The sequence below is a fragment of the Macaca fascicularis genome, chromosome 16 (genome assembly GCF_037993035.2).
Source record: "Macaca fascicularis isolate 582-1 chromosome 16, T2T-MFA8v1.1".
In the NCBI taxonomy this organism is placed as follows: domain Eukaryota; kingdom Metazoa; phylum Chordata; class Mammalia; order Primates; family Cercopithecidae; genus Macaca; species Macaca fascicularis.
In genome coordinates, this window is record NC_088390.1 from 4,346,821 (window position 1) to 4,373,973 (window position 27,153).

A 27,153-nucleotide genomic window follows, 5' to 3' on the forward strand; every position below is an offset into this window, starting at 1 on the left:
CTTATCCCATATAGTCTAACAAATTTGTGAATAAATATAATTCTAAATCTTATTTTTCATTTCACAACATCAGTATTTCTGCTGTTATGAACTCTGGGTAATCAGAATCAAAGTCTGTATATACCAATCAATATCACTGCTCTCTTAATTCAACAAATTCTTATTTTTTGGTGTTGTTGTTGCTGTTTTGGTTTTTTTCGAGACAGGGTCTCACTTTGTCACCCAGCTGGAGTGCAGTGGTATGATCACAGCTCTATCCAAGCTCAAGCGATCCTCCTGCCTCAGTCCCCGAAGTAGCTGGGACCACAGGCACATGGCATGATGCCTGGCTAACCTGGCTTTTTTTTTTTGGTAGAGATGGGGTCTCACTATGTCACCCAGGCTGGTCTGAAACTCCTGGCTCTAGCAATCCTCCCACCTCAGCCTCCCAGGTAGTTGGGACCATAGGCACATGGCACCATTCCTGGCTTTTTTTTTTTTTTTCTTGGTAAAGATATCGTCTTACTATATTGCCCAGGCTGGTCCCACACACTTGGGACACTCCCACATTAGCCTCGCAAAGGGCTGGGATTACAGGAAAGAGCCCCTGCGCCAGCCAACAAATACTTTTTCAATGCCTACTGCATGCCAGGCACACATGTGACAGAGAAGTACAGCAGTGAATATATGACAGGAAAGGCCCACGTCTTCAATGTTTTATGTATGAGTTTTTCTATAATTAAGGTTCCTCTTCCCAATCCATCCCTATTTGCTAGTAAAATCTATTAACTAAAATAGAATCAGGGCAAGAATAACATTGAGGGCCAGGCGTGGTGTCTCAAGCCTGTAATCCCAGCACTTTGGGAGGCCAAGGAGGGTGGATTACCTGCGGTCAGGAGTTCAAGACCAGTCTGGCCAACATGGAGAAATCCCATCTCTACTAAAAATACAAAATTAGCCAGGCATTGTGGCACACGCCTGTAATCCCAGCTACTCGGGAGGCTGGGGCAGCAGAACTGCTTGAAGCCAGGAGGCGGAGGTTGCCGTGAGCCAACATCGCGCCATTGTACTCTAGCCTGGGCAATGAGTGAAACTCCATCTCAAAAAAAAAAAAAAAAAGACCATCGAAACTTGTAACGCTACAAAGTTCAGCACAGAGTGTTACTGTTTTACAATGTTTTCTGTACTTATTGTGTAATAAGGATTTTTTCCAAATCATTTTTCTTTAAAAACATGCTATTAAGTATGTGCACAGAATTCTAACACCACAATATAAGATCCATTTTTCTTTTTTAAAAAATCAAGCTATCGCTAATCCGGGATCTTTACATTTTTAACCTTCTCATGTCATTTTAAACATACAGTTTATTTTAGAATGAGAATATTTTTTAGGCTTAATACCTATTATCAAACTATAGTTTAAAGGATTGTATCAATTTATACTGCCATCAGCAATCTGAGATGTCCATTTCATTGCCTCATAAAGATGAACATTTTCCTTTATTGATGCTGTTTAAATTTTATACATGACATCTGGTTTAATTCACTTTTCTAAATGCTTTGGGGTGACAGCTTTCCATGGATATAACCTGTATGTCTTTCCTCTTTTGTGAAATGTCTGTTCTTATCCTTTAGCCAGTTATGTACTTAATGTTTACTTTTCTCTTGCCAAAATGTTTCTCAGTTTTCCCTGTATGATTTTTGCTTGTTACTTTTTTCTTTCATTTCAGTGTTCATTAGAGATGGAACTAAGCTACCTGGGCTGGGCACAATGGCTTGGCCCACTGTAATGTACGGTTGGCCTGTAATCCCAGCACTTTGGGAGGCTGAGGTAGGCGGATCTCCTGAGGTCAGGAGTTCGAGACCAGCCTGGCCAACATGGTGAACCCATCTCCAATAACAATACAAGAATTAGCCAGGCTTGGTGGCACACACCTGTAATCCCAGCTACTCAGGAGGCTGAGACAAGTGAATCGCTTGAACCTGGGAGGCGGAGGTTGCAATGAGCCACTGCACTCCAGCCTGGGCAACAGAGTGAGACTCTGTCTCAAAAAAAAAAAAACCCAAACCAAAACAAACAAACAAAACTAAGCTACCTGAACAATGCATACACTTCTAGCTATCTCCTTTTTCTTGAAGCCATGCATCTAAAATTCTGAAAAATTGATTTACCCTCAACTTATCTATTTACTTACTACTCGGGTATTCCTTTATTCTCCTAGAAACTGGCTTCTTCTCCTTAGCAGGATGCTACAACTGTGTCCACAAGTGGTCTGGATAACATATTTATTCTCCTGGGTACTTTTACCTACCTGAAGTCACCCCTCTGGGCCAAGACAACTAATACTATGACAACACTTTGCTGGATACATTTTCCTCCCCTGGCATCTGTGGTACTCTTGTTTTCCCCTGGTTCTTGAACCATTGTCTCAGTCCCTTTCTAGTTTTCATCTTCCTTAACCTGACCTTGGATGTTATCCTAATCCCCAACATTAACTGTACTTTCCCTAGGAAAATTAACCCACTCATTATGATGTTATCTATCATCTTGATACAGTAACTTCCAAGGCCCTTAAGCTCATTGCTGAACCCTAGACTAGTTTTACCTAATTATCTAACTGGATGTAGCAAGTATACCACAAGAAAAACTGAATATATGTAAGGTCAGTCATATAAAACTATTTCCCTATAATAATTTTATAACATCTCTATAGTTCACCTACTATACAATTTACCTATTTGAAGAACACAATTTAATGGTTTCTGTCTAGTATGTCTACAGAGTTGTACAATCAATACCACAATCAATTTTAGACTATTTTCAACCTACAATGAAACCCAGTACCAATTAGCAACCATTCCTCAATCCCTTCACTTCCCCTCCAGGAGTAAGGAACCACTAACCTACTTTCGGTCCCTATAGATTTGCCTATTATTGACATTTCATATAAAGAGAATCGTAACCTATGTCACCTTATACGACTGACTTTGTTCACTTAGTATAATGTTTCCAAGGTTCATCTATGTTGTAACATGTATCACTACTTCATTTCTTTCTTTTCTTTTTTTTTTTTTTTTTTTGAGACGGAGTCTCGCTCTGTCACCCAGGCTGGAGTGCAGTGGCCGGATCTCAGCTCACTGCAAGCTCCGCCTCCCAGGTTCACGCCATTCTCCTGCCTCAGCCTCCCGAGTAGCTGGGACTACAGGCGCCCGCCACCTCGCCCGGCTAGTTTTTTGTATTTTTTTTTTTTTTTTTTTTTTTGAGACGGAGTCTTGCTCAGTCACCCAGGCTGCAGTGCGGTGGCGCGATCTCGGCTCACTGCAAGCTCCGCCTCCCGGGTTCTCGCCATTCTCCTGCCTCAGCCTCCCGAGTAGCTGGGACTACAGGCGCCCGCCACTATGCCCGGCTAGTTTTTTGTATTTTTAGTAGAGACGGGGTTTCACCGTGTTAGACAGGATGGTCTCGATCTCCCGACCTCGTGATCCGCCCGTCTCGGCCTCCCAAAGTGCTGGGATTACAGGCGTGAGCCACCGCGCCCGGCCAGTTTTTTGTATTTTTTTAGTAGAGACGGGGTTTCACCGTGTTAGCCAGGATAGTCTCGATCTCCTGACCTCGTGATCCACCCGTCTCGGCCTCCCAAAGTGCTGGGATTACAGGCCATTTCTTTCTTTTCTTAAGAGAACAGTATCAGGTAATTCATTTCTTTTTATTGCCAAATAATATTCCATTACATGGATCCACATTTTGTTTTTCTATTTATCAACTGATAGACATTTGGGCTGTTCCTACTTTTTGGCTGTTATGAATAATAAACGCTGCTATGAACACTCATATTCAAGTTTTTTCTGAACATGTGTGTTCAGTTTTCTTGGTTAGATTCCTAGGACTGGAACTGCAGGTCATATGGTAACTATGCTTAACCTTTTGAGGAATTGCCAGAGTCTTTTCCAAACATCCGCACCATTTACCTTCTTGCCAGTAGTACACTGGAGTTCTAATTTCTCTACTTCCTCATTGACACTTGTTATTATCTTTTTGATTATAGGAATCCTAGTAGGTAAAAAGTGCTATTTCATTATGGTTTTCACTCTATAATTATTTTTGCAAATGGCCAGTCAGTCCTAAATTCTTACTTCTCCATTACCATCCACCTCTGGCAGTCAAGTCAAAGAAACTAAACTGCCCTTCCTGCGACACTATTCTTAGTGCAAGCTTTTATTGTTTTGTACTCAAATGATTGCTAAAATGCTCTACCTCCCTGCTATCTCTGACTTCCCCTTCCAATCCTCTATGAGTGTCATCTTTCAAGAAGGAAAATACAAGAGGAACCTATTACATAGCTTTTTTATTTTTTGTCATTTTCTCTTTTTGTCATGACAACCTACTATTATGCACAGCTTTAAAAGTCATTAATTAAACAAGGCCTTACAGCCTCAAGAATGAAGTTCAAGCCAAGCATCATCTTCGTTCAAAATTCCATCTAAGACCGGGCACGGTGGCTCATGTCTATAATCCCAGCACTTTGGGAGGCTGAGGCAGGCGGATCACTTGAGGTCAGGAGTTTGAGACCAGCCTGTCCAATATGGTGAAACCCTGTCTCTACTAAAACTACAAAAATTAGCCAGGCATGGTGGTGGACGCTTGTAATCCCAGCTACTCAGGAGGCTGAGGCAGGAGAATCACTTGAACCCAGGAGATGGAGGTTGCAGTGAGTCAAGATCGAACCACTGCACTCCAGCCTGGGTGACAGAGTAAGACTTCGTCTCAAAAAAAAAAAGAAACAAAAAAAAAAAAAGAAAAGAAAAAAATAGCCGGGTGTGGTGGCTCACGCCTGTAATCCCAGCACTTTGGGAGGCCGAGGTGGGCGGATCACAAGGTCAGGAGATCGAGACCATGGTGAAACCCCGTCTCTACTAAAAATAGAAAAAAATTAGCCGGGCGCAGGGGCGGGCGCCTGTAGTCCCAGCTACTCGGGAGGCTGAGGCAGGAGAATGGCGTGAACCCGGGAGGCGGAGCTTGCAGTGAGCCGAGATTGTGCCACTGCACTCCAGCCTGGGCGACAGAGCGAGACTCCGTCTCAAAAAAAAAAAAAAAAAAAGAAAAAAAGAAAAAGTCTCTTCAATCTTAAAACAAAACATAACACCATTTTATTAGTTGTCCTCTTAAACTACCTAGGTGATTGCTATCTTCTTACCAGAAGGGAAGTCTCCCATGTATTTGCTTACATGTATGTTTTCACTTAATTTTCACAGATAGAAAACATAGGCCTGGCATGGTAGCTCATGCCTGCAATCTCAGTACTTTGGGAGGACAAAGTGGGCAGATCACTTGTGCCCAGGAGTTCAGGACCTGCCTGGCCAACAACATGATGAAACCCCATCTTTACAAAAAAAATACAAAAATTAGTTGGGCGTGATGATGTGTCCTTGTCATCCCAGCTACTTGGGAGGATCACTTGAGCCCAGGAGGTCAAGGCTGCAGTGAGCTGTGATCATGCCATTGTACTGCAGCCTGGGTGGCAAAGTGAGACCCTGTCTTAGAAGAAAAGGACGGGAAGGGATGGGAGAAAGGGAAGGGAGGGAAGGAAGGAGCGAGAGGGGGAAGGAAGGAGAAAAGGAGGGGCAGAGTGGGGGAAGGAGAGACAGAAGGAGGGAGGGAGGCAGGCAGGCAAGCTAGCTTAAGGCTCCAAGAGGGTTTGCCTAGAGTTACACAGCTAATCTGTGGTGAAGCCAACATTCAGAATCTGTTATAGCTTCTCCGAAACAGGTGCAAAACGATTGCCTATTATAATCGAGTAATGCAAGTGAAGGTAGAAGAAGAAACTGCCGAAAGCCTAGGAAGAGATAAAAGTCAAAGCACAGGAGGCAAGTGTCACCCATTCATGCATGCCCGCATCATGCAGGAATACGGTTAATGCATTCTGCCACAAACTGTTAGAGATATTTTCCCCTTCTTACTGGTAGGAAAAATAACTATCTTTTATGATCACTGCTGCCTTAGATGCAATAAAATATGCTAAGTCCCTTGGCTCCCAGTACTTTTCCATTTGCCAGTTCCAGTCTCTCATAACGCCCATCTGTTTTTCAAGCCTTGGCTTCTATTACACATTCCATATCCTTCTGATAAATCCTTGTTTAACTTCATTCAATCATTCATTCCTGTCTCACTGATTCCAGCTTAAACCACTATCTACGTGTTTCTATTCCCTGCACCCAGAAGTCTTGATGATGAGAAGCAAAATGCAAATTAGTGTAATAGCCTAAAGAGACAACTCTGATTACATAGTCAAAATAATTAGAAAAGAAAGCTCTGCAAGTTCTAACATACAAAAGAAAGCCAAAAGTTCAGAGACTGTTTTGCAAATATAGCTTATCTAGCCTAACCTTTGGGGATTTTATTTTACTTTATAAAAATAGAGAATTTTTTTTGTTGTTTTTTAAATAAGACGTAGTTACTGGGGGCTTATATACAGGGGAGAGAGTCCAGCGGCAGCTGGCTAGGCAGGAGAACGGCCGCAATGTGGATTTGAAGTGGTAGCTCTTCTTTAAGCAAAAAAAGTCAATGTCATCGCTACATGCACAGCCATACTAGATGCTTTCCAGGCTTAAAAAATATAATATGTTGTTTCATATGACACTGTCAGTAATCTTACACCTAAGAATATACATAGAAGAGTTGTCCATGGTATAAAAATAATAGGAAAAACTATAAATTACAAAACCAGGTTTCATAATTTCTGTGTTCTTTGTAATAGCCAGTGAATCACCTAATACCTTGATAATTATTCGCTTAATTATAGGAGCTCTATTGATGTTATCGCTCCGTAACTGTGCCTCTGGTTTAAAATATGAGTCTCAAACCAAACTGAAAACTAAGTAAATAAATTAAAAAATAACTTTTTCCCCATGATCTCTGTTTCTCTTTCTCTCTTTTTTGAGACACAGTCTCACACTGCTGCCCAGGCTGGAGTGCAGTGGTGTAATCTCAGCTCACTGCAACCTGCGCCTCCCGGGTTCAAGTGATTCTCATGCCTCAGCCTCCCACGTAGCTGGGATTACAGGTATGTGCCACCACGCGTGACTAATTTTTGTATTTTGAGTAGAGACGGGGTTTCACCATGTTTGCCAGGCTGGTCTCCAGCTCTTGATCTCAAGTGATCTGCCTGCCTGGCCTTCTAAAGTGCTGGGATTACAGGCATGAGCCACTGTGCCTGGCCTCTCCTCTTTTTAAAGGTTTCAGTACACAGCCATGTGCACAATGAACACAGTACAAACATGCCAAAGCAATTTCACTGAAAAACAGATCTTTCTTATTGACCTTCAACACTTCAATGACAGGTCATCACATTTACAAATGTAAAAGTAAAACTAGATAAACTTACCATTTGGGTGCCAGATTTCTGTAATGAATTTCATTTTAGGAGGTCGGAGGGGATAATCTTTTGGGAAAGTAAGATGAGCCTTAAAAACACCACCTTCACTGGAAAAAAGAACAAAAAGAAGTTCTTGCCTATAAGTTCCTGCTTTTAAGCATAGAATTGTTAAAACAAATATAAAACAAGGGGGCTAGCACTAACACCGAAAATGAAGTAAACAAATAATCTGGATTCCCCACAGGCAGTTACTTTCTCAAATAACTAGTTGAGTAAACTGTCATCGCTATCACTTTAATTAAACTTTCAAGAGAGCTAGTAAAATGAAATCATCTGCTAAAAAGACATTCAGACCAGATCAGATCAGATCACATTACTGCTATGCTACAAACCCTTCCATCACTTTCCAATGCACTTAAAACAAAATTCAGAAGGTTTAACATCACTAGTTTCTCTACGTTGATTTCAAACTGTCATTCCTCTCTGTTCTAACCAGTCTTCTTTCTGTTCTTAAACACATCAAACCCTTTCTCATCTCAAAACTTATGTACATTTTCTTTTTCCTTATCTAGGAACAGATATACTGCCTCCATCTATCCATTTATTCATTTGATCATTTACCAAATATTTACTCGGCATTTATGTGTCAAACTCTAGGGGTATAGCAGCGAAAAAAATCTCAAGGAGTTGATATTCTAGTGACTTTCCAGAACAGCACTGTAAAAGAGAACTGTAATATTGGAGATGTTCTGTATTTGTGCTGTCCAATAACGTAGCCACCAGCCATGTGAAATAAGCCCGTGACTGCTACTTCAGACAACGCACCTCAGTCCACTCACACTGAATTAGCAATCACTCTCAAGGAATCACCAAAAGAACAATACAGTGACTTGTACACACTAACTAAAACCAAAGAGATCCAGTCAGCCTTAAAGGGCAAAAATACTAAATTCCTGTCTTGTGGCCTTGGCACTAAATGTTTCCTCTGTTGGAAATACCTTTCTCCCTTTGTCTTCTGATAATCATTCAGTACTCAGCTTAAACGTTACCTCTAGAAAGATTTCATTTGACTAAAATCTAAACTAGCCACCAGGTCCCCTCTAGTACATTGACCACTTAAAATTTCTTTATTGCAATACCACTTGCACATGTGATTCTTCTATTGTAATGTGTCCAACCATTAGAGTCATGATTGTGGTTGTTTCAGATCAGTGAGAAATGAAATTCTCAGCTCATTAAATGGTTTCCATTCACTGAACAAATACACATTGATTACCCAGTTACTCTAACCACTGGTCTACATAAAAGGATACAACAGAGAACAGAGTATTAGAGAGCACTGTGGAGCTTATCATTTTAGTGGCAGAAGGAAAATATCTACCAAGAAAAATTATCAGTAGTAAGTGTGGTCATGGAATGATATGAGGAATCTATTGTTAAGTTTTTAAGAGCAGGTATTTCTAAAATTAGCTCACTTGTCTTTAAAGAAATAGTAGGAGGCCAGACACAGTGGCTCATGCCTGTAATTCTAGCTACTCAAGAGGCTGAGGTGGGAAGGATCCCTTCAGTCCAAGAAGTTGAGGCTTCAGAGAGCTGTGATTGTGCCAGTGCAATGCACTCCAGCCTGGGAAACAGAGCTGGGCCTGTCTCAAAAAAAAAAAAAAAAAAAAAAAAAAAAAAAAGAAAAGAAAAGAAAGGAAAAGAAAGAAAAAGTGAAAAATTGGGGGTGTGTTGGTATACACATAGAAAAATGTCCAGAAACAGGACATCAGTACATAACAATAGTTAACTAACAATAGTGTAGCGTTACGAGATCTTTTACTCTCTGCTCATTTTAATATAGCTTGAACTGTTCACAAGCAAGTATGAATTTTTATCGCTTTTTCTGATCATAAGACATGGGGGAGGTGCAGATTAAGTTTAAAACAAGAGACAGATCAGCCAGGTGTGGTGGCTCACGTCTGTAATCCCAGCACTTTGGAAGGCCGAGGTGGGTGGATCATGAGGTCAGGAGATTGAGACCATCCTGGCTAACATGGTGAAACTCTGTCTCTACTAAAAATACCAAAAAAACAAACTAGCTGGACGTGGTGGCGGGCGCCTGTAGTCCCAGCTACTCGGGAGGCTGAGGCAGGAGAATGGCATGAACTCGGGAGGCGCAGCTTGCAGTGAGCCCAGATTGCGCCACTGCACTCCAGCCTGGGCGACTGAGCAAGACTCTGTCTCAAAAAAAAAGGCCGGGCGCGGTGGCTCAAGCCTGTAATCCCAGCACTTTGGGAGGCCGAGACGGGCGGATCACAAGGTCAGGAGATCGAGACCATCCTGGTTAACATGGTGAAACCCCGTCTCTACTAAAAAAAAAAAATACAAAAAACTAGCCGGGCGAGGTGGCAGACGCCTGTAGTCCCAGCTAGTCGGGAGGCTGAGGCAGGAGAATGGCGTGAACCCGGGAGGCGGAGCTTGCAGTGAGCTGAGATCCGGCCACTGCACTCCAGCCTGGGTGACAGCGCGAGACTCCGTCTCAAAAAAAAAAAAAAAAAAAAAAAAGAGACAGATCATTAACACTAAACATTCCTGAATAATTAGGAAATGTCACAGGACTCACAGTATAAAAAGTCAGTGACCTTGACCACACAATTTTTTTTAGTAAAACGCAATTAAAAAAAAACTGTAAAGGGTTAAAGAACAGGGTAGTAAAGTACTCAAGCATAATAAACAGGACAATTTATACAAAAAGTTTAACAGTTGAAGAAGATAGTAACTAGATGGGGAAACTGTACAAATCAAGGGCTTTAAAAGAGATACTCAGAAAAAATGAAGAACTGAATTAAGGCCCACCGTAGGGCCTTCCTTTTCAAAACTGATGAGGTTGTCTATGGAAGGGAAGAAGCCTGAGGGCTTGAGGGAATAGAGAGAGACTGGAATAGCTGTTGTGAAGAGGGCATTACACCAAGAGTTAAGTCTTTATCTTCTCTTCCTGTTGCTCTATGTGAGTTAGTGCCAAAATGGGTCTTAGGATATACTGATTATATTGACTATTTTTTCAAACAGGGCTGCAAAAGCAATTTAATGAGTCACTTGCAAAATTTTTTTGCTAACAAAAATAGAAAACAGAGTTTATCACAAGTAGCGTCAGTTATATAATCTATGTATGTCTTTTCTTCACTAATCTATATACACATATGTATGCACTGGGCCATGATGTAACGTATTTCTAATTACGGGTTTGAAACCCACAATTACAGAAAACAGCCAAATGTGGTGGCGGGCGCCTGTAATCCCAGCTACTTGGGAGGCTGAGGTAGGAGAATTGTTTGAACCTGGGAGGTGGAGGGTGCAGTGAGCCAAGATTGTGCCACTGCCCTCCAGCCTGGGTGACAGAGTGAGACTCCGTCTCAATAAAAAAATAAAATAAAAAAAGAGAGTCTATGTAAAAGAACATCAAAGGCACAGCCACAAAGCCCCTGCACTGGATTCCCCTGGCAGCCACGTGCCACTTGATTCCCTGACAACATGGAGTCAGCTTTCCCGTGTCACTTACTTTGGACTGGTTACATTCACGCAAAAGGTTCGCAACAGCTGACTGGAATCTTCATCGTGAAAAACCGATTTAGACCCTCTAAATTGTTTTCAACCTCTAAAATGTCCACCAAATTCAACTAAAAGGGTGGCCCTAAAGATTTAAAGCACACATCTTTCACTCTATCTGAAAATGGCCTTGCCCACTCTAAAGCAACCATGGTGTTTCTGTTTTCTCCTGTCTGTGAACCCCTCCTTCTATTTTACCTGTGGAAATGCTACCTGCCCCCGCCTTTTTCTTCTCTTTTTTTTTTTTTTTTTTTTTGAGACGGAGTCTCGCTCTGTCGCCCAGGCTGGAGTGCAATAGCACAATCTTGACTCACTGCAACCTCCGCCTCCCGGGTTCAAGCGATTCTCCTAATTCTCACATCTGGCTAATTTTTGCATTTTTAGTAGAGGGGTTTCACTATGTTGGCCACGCTAGTCTTGAACTCCTGACCTTGTGAGCCACTGCGCCCGGCCTACCTGCCTTTTTTTTTTTTTTTAAATGCTTAACTCAGTAGTACCCAACTTGTGCATGCAAACTTCTACCAAGCAGCCAAATTAGCAAAGAGAAAGCCCAAAACCCACAGAGTACAATAACACTGTCGACTAAACATTAACATGCCACATATTCACTCTTGATATACAAAGATAATTGTGGCCAGGCGCGGTGGCTCACGCCTGTAATCCCAGCACTTTGGGAGGCTGAGGTGGGCAGATCACCTGAGGTCAGGAGTTCAAGAACAACCTGACCAACATGGTGAAGCCCTGCCTTTATTAAAAATGCAAAAATTAGGCAGGGCGCGGTGGCTCAAGCCTGTAATCCCAGCACTCTGGGAGGCCGAGGCGGGCGGATCACGAGGTCAAGAGATTGAGACCATCCTGGCTAACACGGTGAAACCCCGTCTCTACTAAAAAAATACAAAAAACTAGCCGGGCAAGGTGGCGGGCGCCTGTAGTCCCAGCTATTCGGGAGGCTGAGGCAGGAGAATGGCGTAAACCCGGGAGGTGGAGCTTGCAGTGTGCTGAGATCCGGCCACTGCATTCCAACCCAGGCGACAGAGCGAGACTCCGTCTCAAAAAAAAATAATAATAATAAATAAAAAATAAAAATGCAAAAATTAGCCGGGCGTGGTGGCGGGCGCCTGTAATCCCATCTACTTAGGAGGCTGAAGAAGGAGAATGACTTGAACCTGGGAGGCAGTGGTTGCAATGAGCCAAGATCGCGCTACTGCACTCCAGCCTGGGCCACAAAGCAAGACTTCATCTCCAAAAATAATAATAAAAAAATAAAATAAATACAATTTTAAAAAGGCATCAATGAATTCAAAATATCTTTCATTACATATTATCTTCATCACAGATACTACAATACAATTACTATCATGATATTAAAAAGAGGTGTATTGGCCGCCCACAGTGGCTCACACCTGTAATCCCAGCACTTTGGGAGGCTGAGTTGGGTGGATCATGAGGTCAGGAGCTCAAGACCAGCCTGGCCGAGATGGTGAAATCCCATCTCTAGTAAAAACTACAAAAATTAGCCAGGCATGGTGGCAGGTGCCTGTAATCCCAGCTACTCGGGAAGCTGAGGCAGGAGAATTGCTTCAATCTGGGGGGCAGAGGTGGCAGTGAGCGACAGAGTGAGACTCTGCTTCAAAAAAAAAAAGGAGATATGTAACCAGCAGTTTCAAATTTGAAAGGGTTGAAAATCCCGGGCCTAGTTCAAGTTTCTTCCATGAGGCCTCCTTTACTGTTTTGGTGTTAAATTATAAAAATCTTACAAGGATCAAATCCTACCTACCACTCGGCCATATTTATTTTATTTAAATGATGTGCCGCATGCTGCCGTCTGAAATTAGCTCAACATTTCCTGTTAATCTGTAGTCCTGTTGTACCTGTCTCTTGTCCGATCATTTTATTTCCCACAGTTCACTATCTACTAGTCTAAGATATTTGGGAGTCATGTGATCACTGCCTTGGCTGTGCTCTGCGGGCACTGCTTCCGCCGGGTCCTGGAGTCATCACCCCTTCCGCCTCTCGGTCTCCCGCGGGTGCAGTGGAGGAGAAGGATGAGAAAGCATGGCTGCCGCTGGCCCTTCTGTGGCCTCCAGCCGCCTGTCTGTGACTTTTGATGCTGTTATTGATGTTCTTCCTTGGCTTCAGCAGCTATTTTTGCTATAATAATCCTGCTGCCCTTCGGACTCAGGATAAATGGGATATGCAGGTGAACACCATGCAATTCATGCTGCTATATGCCTGGTATTCTTGGCCCAGTGTGGTTTTGTGTTTCTTTGGTCGCTTTTTAAAAGACCGAGTATTTGGAATATGATGGGGCACAATTATTTTTAGCTGTTTCATTTGCATTGGACAGGTTGTTTTTGTTCTGAGTGGAATATTTAATGTTTTTTGGCTGATGGAATTTGAAAGATTTGTGTTTAGGATTGGTGGGGAGTGCTTAGCAGTTGCCCAGAATACATATGCTGTGAGCTGGTTTAAAGACAAAGAATTAAACCTGGTGTTTGGACTCCAACAATTTAGCGTGGCTAGAATTGGAAGTACAGTAAACATGAACTTCATGAGTTGGCTGTATTCTAAGATTGAAGCTTCGTGGGGTTCTGCTGGTCACACAACCCCTGGAGTCACACTTAAGACTGGAGGTAACATGTCTTCTTTCACTAATCTGTGCCTTCCTTGGCTCTTGCTTACTTAGATCCCAGAGCAGAGAGAATCCTTCATAAAGAACAAAAAAAAAGGGGGGGGGGGAGAGTTTTTAAATTAACTGATGTAAAGGATTTCTCCTTACCCCTGTGGCTCATATTTATCATCTGTGTCTGCTAGCGTGTTGCCATGTTCCCTTTTATTAGACTTGGGAAAGTTTTCTTTACGAGAAATTTGGATTTTCTTTCCAGGCAGCAAGTGCAATGAACAGTGTTGTGTATGTCGTATCTGCTCCCACGACCCAGTATTTGGGCTCCCAGTGGATGACACAGGGAAGAACAGCATCTGGGTTGTGTGTGTGGTCACAGCCACTCTTGTGTCCCACATGATGCTGGCCTTTATGATGTGGAGCCCTTGGGTTGCTATGTGTCCTCTGGGAATCTCCTAGTCATTGCCTGCCTGTGCATTATGGCCAATAGTGGCATCTGTAGTTCCTGAACATCAACTGGGAACTGCATATGGCTTCACGCACTCCATTCAGAATCTTGGGTTGCCCATCATTTCCATCACTGCTGGGATGATACAGGATACTCGGGGATATTTGTTTTTTACAAGTTTTCTTCATTGCCTGTGTTTCTATGTCACTATTATCTGTGGTCTTACTCTTATTTTGTGAATCATGCCCAGGGTGAGAACCTCAATTACTCCACAAGACAAAGGGGAGAAATAAAATTTGCCCATACTTAATAAGTTTAAATGACTGTGTCATGAGAATGGCTTTGCACATCATTGGTTTGAAAATCTCCATTTTAAAAAATTTAGAGTTTAGTCATTAGAAAAAATAATGGAATGGCAAGTTATATTTATATCCAAATACACCTATTTCAAAGTGTATCTGTGAGAACTATTTTAGCCTGGGTCTTCTGTACTGTATGTTGCTGAAGAATTCTACAAAAGGCCAATCAACAATGAAAGGTTTAGAAAACTGCTCTGGAACATCCAGGTGAACTTCCGAAAAGAACAGTGAAAAAAGAAAAACACTGGAGCTTCTGTTATCTTAGGGATATGATAATGTATGTATCTTAGGGATATGACCTTTCCTTTATCTTATAGCAGAAAAGAAAAATGGCATTGTCACAGGCATTCCCTTTAGTGGTAGGGAATAATGCTAGAAAATACGTGAGATTTTTATGAAGTGTCTTTCTATTCACAGCCAGTAGCTTATGCTCTACTCTGTGGTTATGTGGACTGCTGAGCAGTGGCCCTTCTGAGTTTACTTCTCTGTTACTGAGGACCCTAATTTCTTAGGGACACAATGTTAGAGTACAAACTTTCCATACAGTTTTTCATATAATCTAATTAGTAACTACAAAGTGTCCTTCAAATTATAATTGACATTTACAAAGATAAATAACAAAACCGCAAAAGGGGAAAAAGTAAGATTTTTTTTTTTTTTTGCTGTTATAAGCAATAGAACATTGAAAGTCTGAAACATTTCCTAAGCATAGGGTTTTTACCCTAGAAATGAAACTGCTAAGACCAAATTTAAGTAATTGTTCAAAGTCACTCAACTAAGAGTGGTAGAGTTAGAGAGCTAACCAAAGGCAGTCCCCAAAGTCCATGTCCTTGAACACTACATGATAAACAGCAAGGCATTACCACTGATCATTCAATTTCTAAGCAATGCAGGCATTAGGTTCATTCCCTCCAGAATTTCATTACAGAACAGATGGCTTCTGCCTCTACATCTTACAGTAAGTAAATTTATAACTGGAATATAAATTATAAAAATAATTTATAACTGGAATAGAATTTTGCAACTGTAAAAGAATGTAATTCTGAGTTTTGGTTAACTGATTCTTCATTTTCTACAACCACCCAAGATAAGGCAATACTACAAAACACATAATCTTAAGATTCTCCAAATTTTTCATACCATTGCCAGTGCTTAAAAACAAAATAAATAGATAAGGCATACTCCTTGAACAGACCAGCCATTGGTGATGAAAGGAAAAGAGAGATAGAAAATACACAGACATCATTCATTAATAATTTATAAAATGTTATAATTATACAGTGATATCCAGGTTTCTTAAACTTTCTGGGTTTTTTTGTTTGTTTGTTTAAGACATGGTCTAGCTCTGTTGCCCAAGCTAGAGTGCAGTGGCATGATCTTGGCTCACTGCAGTCTCCTGGGCTCAAGTGATCCTCCCACCTCAGCCTCCTGACTGCAGGCATGCATCACCATGCCTGACTTATTTTTGTACTTTTTTTGTAGAGACAGAGTTTCACCATGTAGCCCAAGCTGATCTCCAACTTCTGAGCTCAAACATTCCACCCTTGGCCTCCCAAAGTGCAGGGATTATAGACGTGATGGGCCACTGTGCCCATCCTAAACTTCCTTACTACAAACCTGTTGCCACTTCTACCTGAAATTTCAATTTCTGTGGATATGAGTGGTTATCCATACTGCTTGATAATCAGTCTGAAAATAGTTGGTATACCTTACCAGTTCAGAGTGTACATTTCCTAGAAAAACCTTAAAGACTACTGCACTGGAAAGATTCATTAATAAAAATAAACATGTAATGCAATATAAAGATGAGTATGACTGAATTAAGACTTGTGGCAACTATAGGAGTCTCAAAGTAACCCTTGAATGTACCAGTTATCAATCACATAGACTGAAGAGAGTGGAGTGCCCTCTAGTGACTAAATGAGGGCTAATGATGGCACGGTGAGATAATCACACCAGCTTTTACAGAATTTTGGTTCAGTATTATTTCTATTACCTAATTATAAAGTAGTGAATTAACCACTTAGGTCTGGGTACCATCTGAGCCTATACTAATTTATTTTCAATCCTGTAACACCCCTTCCCCCCAGTACAAGCCTCTACTTCCCTTCACAGGCAGTTATTTATACATAAGGTATATACATTCACTCCCAATAGCGCTCCTCAAACAATTCCAAGATGGCCTCTACTCTCTCCATTCCACTGAAATAATTACAAGAACATCACTACTTTCTTACTTTCTGTTAAGACAACCTTTTTTTTTTTTTTTTTTTTTTTTGGAGACAGAGTTTTCCTCTTGTTGCCCAGGCTGGATGGAGTGCAGTGGCACGATCCCAGCTCACCGCCAACGTCTGCCTCCCGGGTTCAAGCGATTCTCCTGCCTCAGCCTCCCGAGTAGCTGGGATTACAGGCACCCACATTTTTAGTAGAGATGGGGTTTCTCCGTGTTGGTCAGGCTGGTCTCCAACTCTTGACCTCAGATGATCCTGCCCGCCTCGGCCTCGTACGCCACCACGCCCAGCCAACGACAAATCCATTCTATGAAGTACATGATCCTTGGTAGCATTTTAAAAGGCCTACTTCTAACAAACCTTTCTTCATCCCCCTGTATCTTGCTTTGCCTTTCTCAGGTCCTGCCCTAGGAACACGCTCTCTCTCTTCCCTGAGCAAAGGCTACTGATCTCAGGAAGGCACAGGCCAGAAGTGACCACCAGTATTCTCAGCAGCATATACACACTCCAGAGGAGCTGCCAGAAACACTGCTGTGATTCACATCTCAAGTCAACAGCCAACGCTTTCAAAAATGTACACCAAATACCAGAAACGGTGTTGTTTTCTTTTTTGAGATGGAGTCTTGCTCTGTCACCAGGCTGGAGTACAGTGGTGTGATCTTGGCTCACTGCAACCTCCGCCTCCCGGATTCAAGAATTCTCCTGCCTCAGCCTCCTGAGTAGCTGGGACTACAGGTGCGCGCCACCACGCCCAGCTAATTTTTGCATTTTTAGTAGAGACGGGGTTTCACCATGTTGGCCAGGATGGTCTAGATCTCCTGACCTCGTGATCTGCCCGCCTCGGCCTCCCAAAGTGCTGGGACTATAGGCGTCAGCCACAGCGCCCGCCCAGAAACGGGTTTTTATTAGTGAAAAGAAAAAGTGTTTCTCTTTGGTGGAGCTGGAGGTACACAACATACAGTCAGTTATGCGAGGCTTTACGACAGGGTTATGATCTGAGAAAGGCGTCCTTGGGCGATTTTATACATCAGAGTGAACATACACAAGCCTACAGGGTATGGCCTACTTACATACCTGGGCTTTAGGATACAGCGTATAGTTCCCAGGCTACAAACCTGTAGCGCATTTTACTGTACTGTATACTGTAGGCAATTGTAACAAAATGGTGTATATCTAATCCTGAGAGGTCAGGAGTTCGAGACCAGCCTGCTCAACATGGTGAAATGGCATCTCTACTAAAAATACAAAAATTAGCCGGGTGTGGTGGCAGGTGCCTGTAATTCCAGCTTCTTGGGAGGCTGACACGGCAGAATCACTTGAACCCAGGGGACAGAGATTGCAGTGAGCCAAGATCGCGCCACTGCACTCCAGACTGAGAGAGCGAGACTCCAACTCAAAAAAAAATAAAAATAAAAATAAAAATTTCAATGAGGCCCTTAGAATTGAGCTCAAATCTGGATTCCCAGCCAATGCTCCATACAGACATCAGTTTAGAAGAGTTTTTCTTGTTTTCATGTACGTAATACAAGGGTAACTAGATTCTGTCACTGAAATGTTGCTGTGTCTCCCAAGGTGGTGATGTTGAAAAACTACAAGAATAGATCTGAACTTCACCGGGCTCACATCCCAGGTGTGGTAAGTGGGTAAGGATCTGGCTGCATCAAGCATCTTTTGGTGAAAAAACTGTTAGGAAATTTGCTTTCAAATAACAGTAAGGTTAGGAGGAAGCACTTCCAGATGGTCTTCAATGGCTACTGTTATCTGCCAAAAACCTTAATCATGTGGGGTGGCCAAATTCAGTTATCTCAATTTGTAAAACTCATCAATGCAAACTACTATCAGGAAACACATCAGCAAAATTTCGGATTGGCAATCGTTATCACAAACACAAATGTCCACACGACGGTTCAACTCTACGTATCAGCCTAGCCTGGCAGAGAAATAGCTCCAAATCTTCTTTTCCATCAGCTGTTTTCTGAGGAGGAAAAGAGCTACTAACTCAGAAAACCTAAAAACAACTACCTGACCATCACCAAAAAAACTGTTTGATGCATCCAAATCCTTACCCACTTAGCACCATTGAGATGAAGGTTAAATGAGAAAGTATAGTCCAGACCTCAAGAAACTCAGATCTAGATCTGTCCCTGTCACTCAGTTGTTGGCTTTAAGAAGGTCACTTCCTTTTTTTCCAATACCTGAACTGCTGTAAAAAGCATGGAAACTTGTATCAGTCACCAATGTAAGGAAGTCTTGATGCATCTTTGTGTGTGTGTGTGTGTGAGATGGAGTCTCGCTCTGTCACCCAGGCTGGAGTGCAATGGCGCTATCTCAGCTCACTGCAACCTCCACTTCCTGGGTTCTAGCGATTCTCCTGCCTCAGCCTCCTGAGTAGCTGAATTACAGGCGCGCGCCACCACACCCGGCTAATTTTTTTGTCTTTTTAGTAGGGACAGGGTTTCACCATGTTGGTCGGGCTGGTCTCGAACTCATGACCTCGTGATCTGCCTACCTCAGTCTCCCAAAGTGCTGGGATTGCAGGCGTGAGCCACCGCGCCTGGCAGATGCATCTTACAAAACAATACATACTAGTAAATTTAAGTTAGTCTGCAAACACTCAGAGCAGAAAATACGACTGTGGTCTTTGCATCTAGAAATGTACTACACGAAATATTTTTAAAATTCTACTTCTCTTCTACTCTTATTTAATACCACTACATTGTTGTCTATCCTTAAGTCATTGGTTTAACAATTAATAGTCAGTTAACAGATTATCATATAGTCTAACAATAACTTTCAACAAACTAGGAGAAAGTGACCATTAGTTTAGTATAGGATAAGAACACCTAGATTCTAACCAGTATTCAGTGGGGACTCAAGTAGAGAACCACGAAAATAGACGATCTTGAAAATTCTCCTTAGCCTTCTTAAAACACGATGTGTATAATACATTCTCAATTAAAATGTCCAAAAAATATACAATTATCCTGCCTCCTGAATTCAAGTGATTCTCCTGCCTCAGCCTCCTGGATAGCTGGGATTACAGGTGTGCCACCACGCCCGGCTAATTTTCATATTTTTAGTAGAGACAGGGTTTCACCATGTTGGCCAGGCTGGTATCAAACTCCTGACCTCTCAGGTGATTCACCCACCTCAGCCTCCTAAAGTACTGGGATTGCAGGCGTGAGCCACCACACCCAGCCTGAAACTATTATTTTTAATAGCAATAGGTCTTAGACATTAGAGATTCAAGGAGAACACGAAAACTCTTCGATGATCCAATTCAGTACAAAGGATACTGAATACAGCCATTTCTCCTGCTCCTTAAAAAATAATTTCATTTCAGTTTGCCAAAATACTTGTGTTTTTGCTTTGTTTTGTTTTGAGATGGAGTCTCACTCTGTCACCCAGGCTGGAGTGCAATGGTGTGGTCTCAGCTTACTGCAACCTCTGCCTCCTGAGTTCAAGTGATTCTCCTGCCTCAGCCTCCTGAGTAGCTAGGACTACAGGCGCGTGCCACCACACCCATTCCCAAAGTGCTAGGATTACAGGCGTGAGCCACCACGCCCAGCCTGCCAAAATAGTTTTTAACTCAATGTATTAAAAGAGCTCCATTTTGAAGATGTCAGTCCCATTATACTTACTAAAGTGTATCTGGAGGGCCAATAATAAGGACTTCCCATCGGTAGAGATCATTGTCATCTATTAAACCTGCAGAAAAGCCTTCCACTGGATTTTTGTTGAGTTCTGTGGAAAAAGCAAAGTTTAATCAATACATTTAAGCACAAAATTTTCATCCAATAGATAAATTACAGAACTTGAGCATACATGTTATATATAAGTTTTAAACCATCAAACAGATATACCTTGCCAGGCAAGATGCTACTTGATGGCCAAAATATTTTCATGTCTATACTGTAAGAAAGCCCTGGGTAAAGCAAACTCTCCAGAAGATCAACTTCTACTGGTGTCCAGCCAGGCTCTTGTCATTCTGGGTGGCCCTACAGTGGTCTTTTAAGGAAGCTTATTAAAATGCAGATATCCAGGCCCATCCCCCAGAGATTCTCGTTCGGGGGAACCCCAGAAATCAAATCAAGTTGGCAATTCTTAAGCTGCTGTCTTTAGGGTATGCTTTCAGAGTGTCTAATCATACCTTTTCATTGGAATATACTGAGCTTAATAACTTTCATTTGTACTAACATTTGTACTCCTATTTGACATGTCCCTGTAGTCGTGGGGACCTGCTCCTACAGTGCTCCTGTGTGCCCATCCATCTCTGAGCACAAGGAGAGCAGAGGTCCCTAAGTCTTATCTGTGTATGTTGACCCTCTGAGAGCCACAGCCTCTGGGACACAGGATTAGCTTAAGAGTAATAGCTAGAGCATACAGGAATGGCTGTAGCATCATGAGGTTCTTCTCTTCTAAAGAGAGTGCCGTGGCATGGAGAAAGAATGACAGGGTGGGAAACGAGAGGTGAGGAACTAGCGAGCTGGGGGCACACAAGCCAAGACAGGGACCTTAAGGAGCAGGTGAGCAGGGGTGCAGGGCCCAAAATGTTTCCGGAGACACCAGACTTAATAAAGTACTGGCCTACTAACAGTGAGCAGACCATATGAGAAATTTTTAAACAGCTTAATGAGGTATAACTGACATTCGGTGAACTGCACAGACTTAAATTACACAATTTGGCCAGGCACAGTGGCTCACACCTGTAATCCCAGCACTTTGGGAGGCCGAAGCAGGTGGACCACCTGAGGTCGAGAGTTTGAGACCGGCCTATTAACATGGAGAAACCCCGTCTCTACTAAAAATACAAAATTAGCCAGGTGTAGTGGCGCATGCCGGTAATCCCAGCTACTCAGGAGGCTGAGGCAGAAGAATTGCTTGAACCTGGGAAGCAGAGGTTGCGGTGAGCTGAGATCACACCATTGCATTCCAGCCTGGGCAACAAGAGCAAAACTCTGTCTCAAAAAAAAATAATAATAAATTAAAAATAAATAAATAAAAATTTAAAAATTAGCTGGGCATGGTGGCATGCGCCTATAATCCCAGTTACTCAGAAGGCTGAGGCAGGAGAACTGCTTGAACCTGGGAGGCAAATGTTGCATTGAGCCAAGATCACGCCATTCATTGCACTCCAGCCTGGGTGACAGAGCAAGACTCCATCTCAAAAACAAAAACAAAAACAAAAACAAAAACAAAAAACAATTTAATAAGTACTGATATATGTATACACCAGAGGAACCAACACAACAATCACAATAGTGAATGCACGTATCAATCACCCACAAAATTATCATGTTTTACCTGCCAGTGGAATTGGGTACTCATTGGCTCAAATTGGAAAGTGGGGACAAAGAACACGCATGAGTAGAGTGGTTTGAAAAGGACTTGGTGGGAGTCTCAACAGGTGTGTAATTCTCGTGTACTACCTGCCATCATTCTCACGCAGCTTTGCCTAAGGATGAAAGACAGTATAATACAGCTCGGAGTGCTACCAACGACTGAACCAATGTGTAGGTAACTGAGGAGATATTAATTTTGGGGGTAATCAGAGATGGTATTATTTCAACGACTAGGATTTAACAACATGCCAGCAAAATATTAGAAAGTCAACAGTGAAAATTTATTATTTAGGCCGGGCGTGGTGGCTCACACCTGTAATCTCAACACTTTCAGGAGGCCAAGGAGGGCGGATCACTTGAGGTCGGGAGTTCAAGACCAGCCTGGCCAACATGGTGAAACCCTGTCTTTAGTAAAAATACAGAAATTGGCCAGGCATGGAGGTAGACACCTGTAATCCCAGCTACTCAGGAGGCTGGGGCAGGAGGATCACTTGACCTGGGAGGCAGAGGCTGCACTGAGCCGAGACCATGCCACTATACTCTAGCCTGGGTGACAAAGCGAGACTCTGTCTCAAAAATAAAAATAAAAACTTTATGTTTAAACATGGAAGTGCTTCTTTTCTTGAAATTTGAGGGGAGATATGTATAAGTCTAATATTTTTGCATAACAGGCAAACTGGACTTTTACAAATAGTTAAAATCAGCACTGTATTTCAATACACAAGAAAGGTATTTTTACTTTAAAGTGGCTAATCTAAAATACTTTTTAAAGATATTGAAAGTGCAAACACATTAAGATGGGAATAGCATTTTCAGTTACTTTGTTTATGCATGCATATGTGTACTGAGTGCCAACTATGTTGCAGACATTCTAGTAAAACAGAAAGTCACACTTTCCTGTCGACTGAGGGATGGAGTGGAGCACACACAAATGCGCTGTGAGGAGTTATTTTCTACATGAGTGATCTCATTTCCAACCTTTTTCTAGATAAACACCATTACATTACTCGGACCATTTTCTGCAACACTGTACACAAGAGTCTTGTGAAAGATTCTATAATATACCCAGAAATTACCTAGTTGTTGCATTTTCCACCAGAAGTCCAGGGTTTATAAACATAGGTGAGCTCTGAAATTATTTATTACAAAATTACATGGTCAAAATTACCCTTGAAAATTTCCTTACACTTTCCGTATGATACTCAAAAAGTATATCATTGCTTCTTACTCTTGTCAAAACCCCCAAGTTCTTGAAATCTTTTGCCCATTCTTTCCATACATCTCTTCTGCAGGCCTAATTATGTCCTTTGCTTGTGGAAGTAAATACAAAAGCAATGCTGAAAAATGTCCAACGCCTCACTTTTGTCATGGCTTCTGCCCCCAGCATGACTCTTCCTAGGTCTAGATGCATGAATATTTAACAGGCTTAATCCACTTAAAGCGATAGAACTGTACCATACCTTCATGAATGCTTCCTTCAAGGTCCCTATCAATACTAGCCCCTTCCATGAAGTCTTCCCTAAATAATTTATCAAATAATCTTTTGGCTTCTGCTAAATTCCTATTGATTGTACTTCAGTCCGTCTACATCTTCTGGCACTTGACCAACATCGGCTTCTGATCCCCAGAGAAGTAAACAGGCAATTACAATGTGCTCCAACAACAGTACAAGAATTTGAGGGCACACAAAAAAGAAAGGCACATAACATAATCATGAGGAATAAGAAAAGGCTTCTACAAAGAAAAGAAATAAAGGATTTGGGTGAGGAAATTCAAGGTTTAGAATCTGAACCTCTACTTTAGGTAGAGGAGCATGTACAAAAACTTGAAATAGGGCAATCAGTATATGACTGGAACGGCGGGGGGCAGGGGAGCAGCTGAAACTAAACAGAACGTCAAAAGCTGGACAGCAAAGGGCCTTTGTAAGCCCTGCATGCTTGGACTTTATCCAGAGGGCAACGATAAGCCTTTGAAGGGTGGTTCTTTTTTTCTTTTTCTTTTAAACAATGGGGTGACCTCATGAGATTTACATTTGCAAAAACCAATCTTGTAGTATGTAGAAGATTGTGTAAATAAGGCATGATGAGGACAAAGAAACAAAAAGCAAGCAATTCAAGTAATCCTGAAAAGCGTACCTCAAGTATATAGCCGCGGAAACAATGAAGAAAACAGGGATATTTAGAAGACAGAATCAATCACCCTAACCTGGTGATGTTAAAGAAGTAGGGCTTAAAGTAGTAAGTCAAAAATGACATGAGCTGGGCGTCGTGGCTCATGCCTGTAATCCCAACACTTTGGGAGGCTGACGTGGGCAGATGGTTTGAGCCCAGGAGTTTGATGCAACATGGCAAAACCTTGTCTCTACGAAGAAAAAAAAAAAGAAAAAAAGTAGCCAGGCATGGTGGTGTGCACCTACAGACCCAGCTACTCACGGAGGCTGAGGTGGGAAGATGCGATCAGGAGGCGGAGGTTGCCATGACCTGAGATGACACCAGGGCACTCCAGCCTGGGCAACAGAGCCAGATCCTGTCTCAGTTTAAAAAATAAAAAGGTTTTTTTTTTTTTTAAAAGGAAAATGACATATGATAAAAAAGTTGAGCAGAGTTACCATATGGCCCAGCAATTCCACTTCTAGGTATATACCTAACATCTGTCCACACAGAAAGTTGTACATGAATGTCTGTAGCAGCATTTGTTGTAATGATCAAAAGGCAGAAACTCAAATATGAATAAACTGCAGTATATACATACAATGAAATATTATTTAGCCATAGAAAGAAATGAAGTACTAATATATGAAGCTCAGTAACATCAGGCTAAGGTAGAGAAGCCGGACATATAAGGTCACACATTATACAACTTATTTTATATGATATATCCAGAATAGGCAAATCCAGAGAGACAGAAAGTAGATTACACAATGAGAGAAGGGAGAAATGGGGCATAATTACTTAAGGGGTATGGGGTGATTTAATGGTGTGATGAAAAAGTTTTAAAACTAGAGAGAGCTGGTGGTTGGTTGCACAACATTGTGAATACACTAAATACCACTGAGTGGTACACTTTAACACCGTTACCGATAATGTGAATTCCCCCCCCCCCGGGCTTTTTTTTGACACCAGATTTCCATGCAAGGCTAGAAATCTGTTCATTCACTGAAATGAGAAACATAGGCGGTGGTACTGGTTTTCCAGGAGAGGGGAAGAAATGGTGATGGGCTTAGTATTAAATGCCTTTTGTTAGGGACAAAAAACACATTGTCTTAAAAATAAATCAAGCTGGGCACAGTGGCTCACATCTGTAATCCCAGCACTTTGGGAGGCTGAGGCGGGAGGATCATCTGAGGTCAGGAGTTTGAGACCAGCCTGGCCAACATGGTAAAACCCCATCTCCAGTAAAAATACAAAAATTAGCCAGGCATCCGGTAGTCCCAGCTACTTGGGAGGCTGAGGCAGGAGAATGGTGTGAACCCGGGAGGCAAAACTTGCAGTGAGCTGAGATTGCACCACTGCAGTCCAGCCTGGGCGACAGAGCGAGACTCCATCTCAAAAAAAAAAAAAAAAAAAAAGGCCGGGCGCGGTGGCTCACGCCTGTAATCCCAGCACTTTGGGAGGCCGAGATGGGCGGATAACGAGGTCAGGAGATTGAGACCATCCTGACTAACACGGTGAAACCCCGTCTCTACTAAAAATACAAAAATTAGCCGGGCGAGGTGGCGGGCGCCTGTAGTCCCAGCTACTCAGGAGGCTGAGGCAGGAGAATGGCGGGAACCCGGGAAGGCGGAGCTTGCAGTGAGTGGAGATCGCGCCACTGCACTCCAGTCTGGGCGACAGAGCGAGACTCCGTCTCAAAAAAAAAAAAAAAGAAAAGAAAAAAGAAAAGAAGAAGAAGAAGAAGAAGAAGCCAAGAAGCCAAGAAAACATTTTATTAAAGCTAAAGGAGTTGCATTTAAAGGAGAAACTATCCAACGATGATAAACACATACAGCTCAGGGAAGAAGGGGTCTATATTCAGTCCACTGGATTCAATTTAAAAAAAAAAAAAAAAACAGGCCACAGTTGCCCTAGGCATAAGCAGTGTCGCCGTGAAGGTAAGATAGAATCCATGCAGGAAACGCTGAGTCGACAAAGAGAAGATGAAGTGGAAAAACCCAAGTGGAATTTTTTCTAAAAGTTTGACGGTAGATGGAAAAGTGTAGTAGTCCCAGGTAAATGAAATTCAAGCAAGTTTTATTTTAATGGAAAAGCCTGAAAGATGTTAAAACATCCTATCTGTGTTTAAATGTTGATATGGATACCTCACACTATATTCAAATCCAGACAGATTACAGATATAAACAAAGAGGTATAAAACCTAACTAAAAGCAAATACAGAATTGAGTTTTTTCACATCACTTTGAGTAGAGGTGGTCCTCCTATGCAGGACACAAAACTCAACAGTCAAATAATGCTACACAAAATACTTTAAGTGCAGTACAGCAATAAAGTCTAAATACAAATGACTGGGAAAGAATATTTGCAACATATGACAGAGCGAGACTCCACCTCAAAAAAAAAAAAAAAAAAAAAAAAAAAGAATATTTGCAACATAATAGGGAGAAGTTTAAAATCCCTAATACAAATAGAGCTTCTGTAAATCAAAAGGGGAACTAAAACCAAAAAGTGAGCATGCTTGACCTTCTACTTATATTCCTAAGGTATTAGGAGTTTTGAGAGTGCCAAAGATGAAGATAACATCTTTTCTGAGTGCTATCTAGAGACACAATTAAGAGTTGGAAGGGCTAGAAGGCCTCTCTTTCCCACAAGTCATGAATGCTAAAACACAAAAGTTTACAGTTCTAAAGGAGGCAAAACTAACCACTAGTATTACAAATCAGGACAATGGCATTTTCTCTCTGTGTGTCTTTTGGAGCGGGAAGTGAAAGCAGTATCTGGGAAGAGGCATGGAACAGACTTCTGGTGTACTGGTACAGAAGCATGCTGTCCATAGTATGTATGTACTTTCCTGTCAATGTTATACTTCAATTTTTAAAACTAGGAAATCCTGGAGTGTCTGGTGACTGTTAAATGAGAGTTGTGCTTGCATGCTATGAATCTGGAAATCACTGTGGGCCAGAGTGGTCTACAAGCCATGAATAAAAAGGAAACCCAGGGACAAGGAAATGTCCTTGAGAGTAATGATTTCGGTAAGTGTTAAGTAATGGAAAATAA

General features: G+C 41.9%; 1 protein-coding gene and 1 pseudogene across 7 annotated transcripts in view; one reads left to right on the forward strand and one right to left on the reverse strand.

Moving 5' to 3' along the window:
• Positions 1-27,153, reverse strand: part of UBE2G1 (ubiquitin conjugating enzyme E2 G1) — a 104,634-nt gene that overhangs the window by 21,420 nt on the left and 56,061 nt on the right. For all 7 annotated transcript variants that reach the window (XR_012425146.1, XR_012425145.1, XM_045376352.3 and 4 more), the window contains 2 exons: positions 20,243-20,345; positions 7,362-7,459 (listed from right to left, as the gene is read on the reverse strand). Coding sequence is in view for 5 of the 7 variants with exons in the window: in XM_045376352.3 (XP_045232287.1) it covers positions 7,362-7,459; positions 20,243-20,345 (201 nt within the window). In the remaining 2 variants the exon portion in view is untranslated. The remainder of the gene's footprint in view (positions 1-7,361; positions 7,460-20,242; positions 20,346-27,153) is intronic.
• LOC102119777 (lysosomal dipeptide transporter MFSD1 pseudogene) lies at positions 13,135-14,321 on the forward strand (annotated as a pseudogene).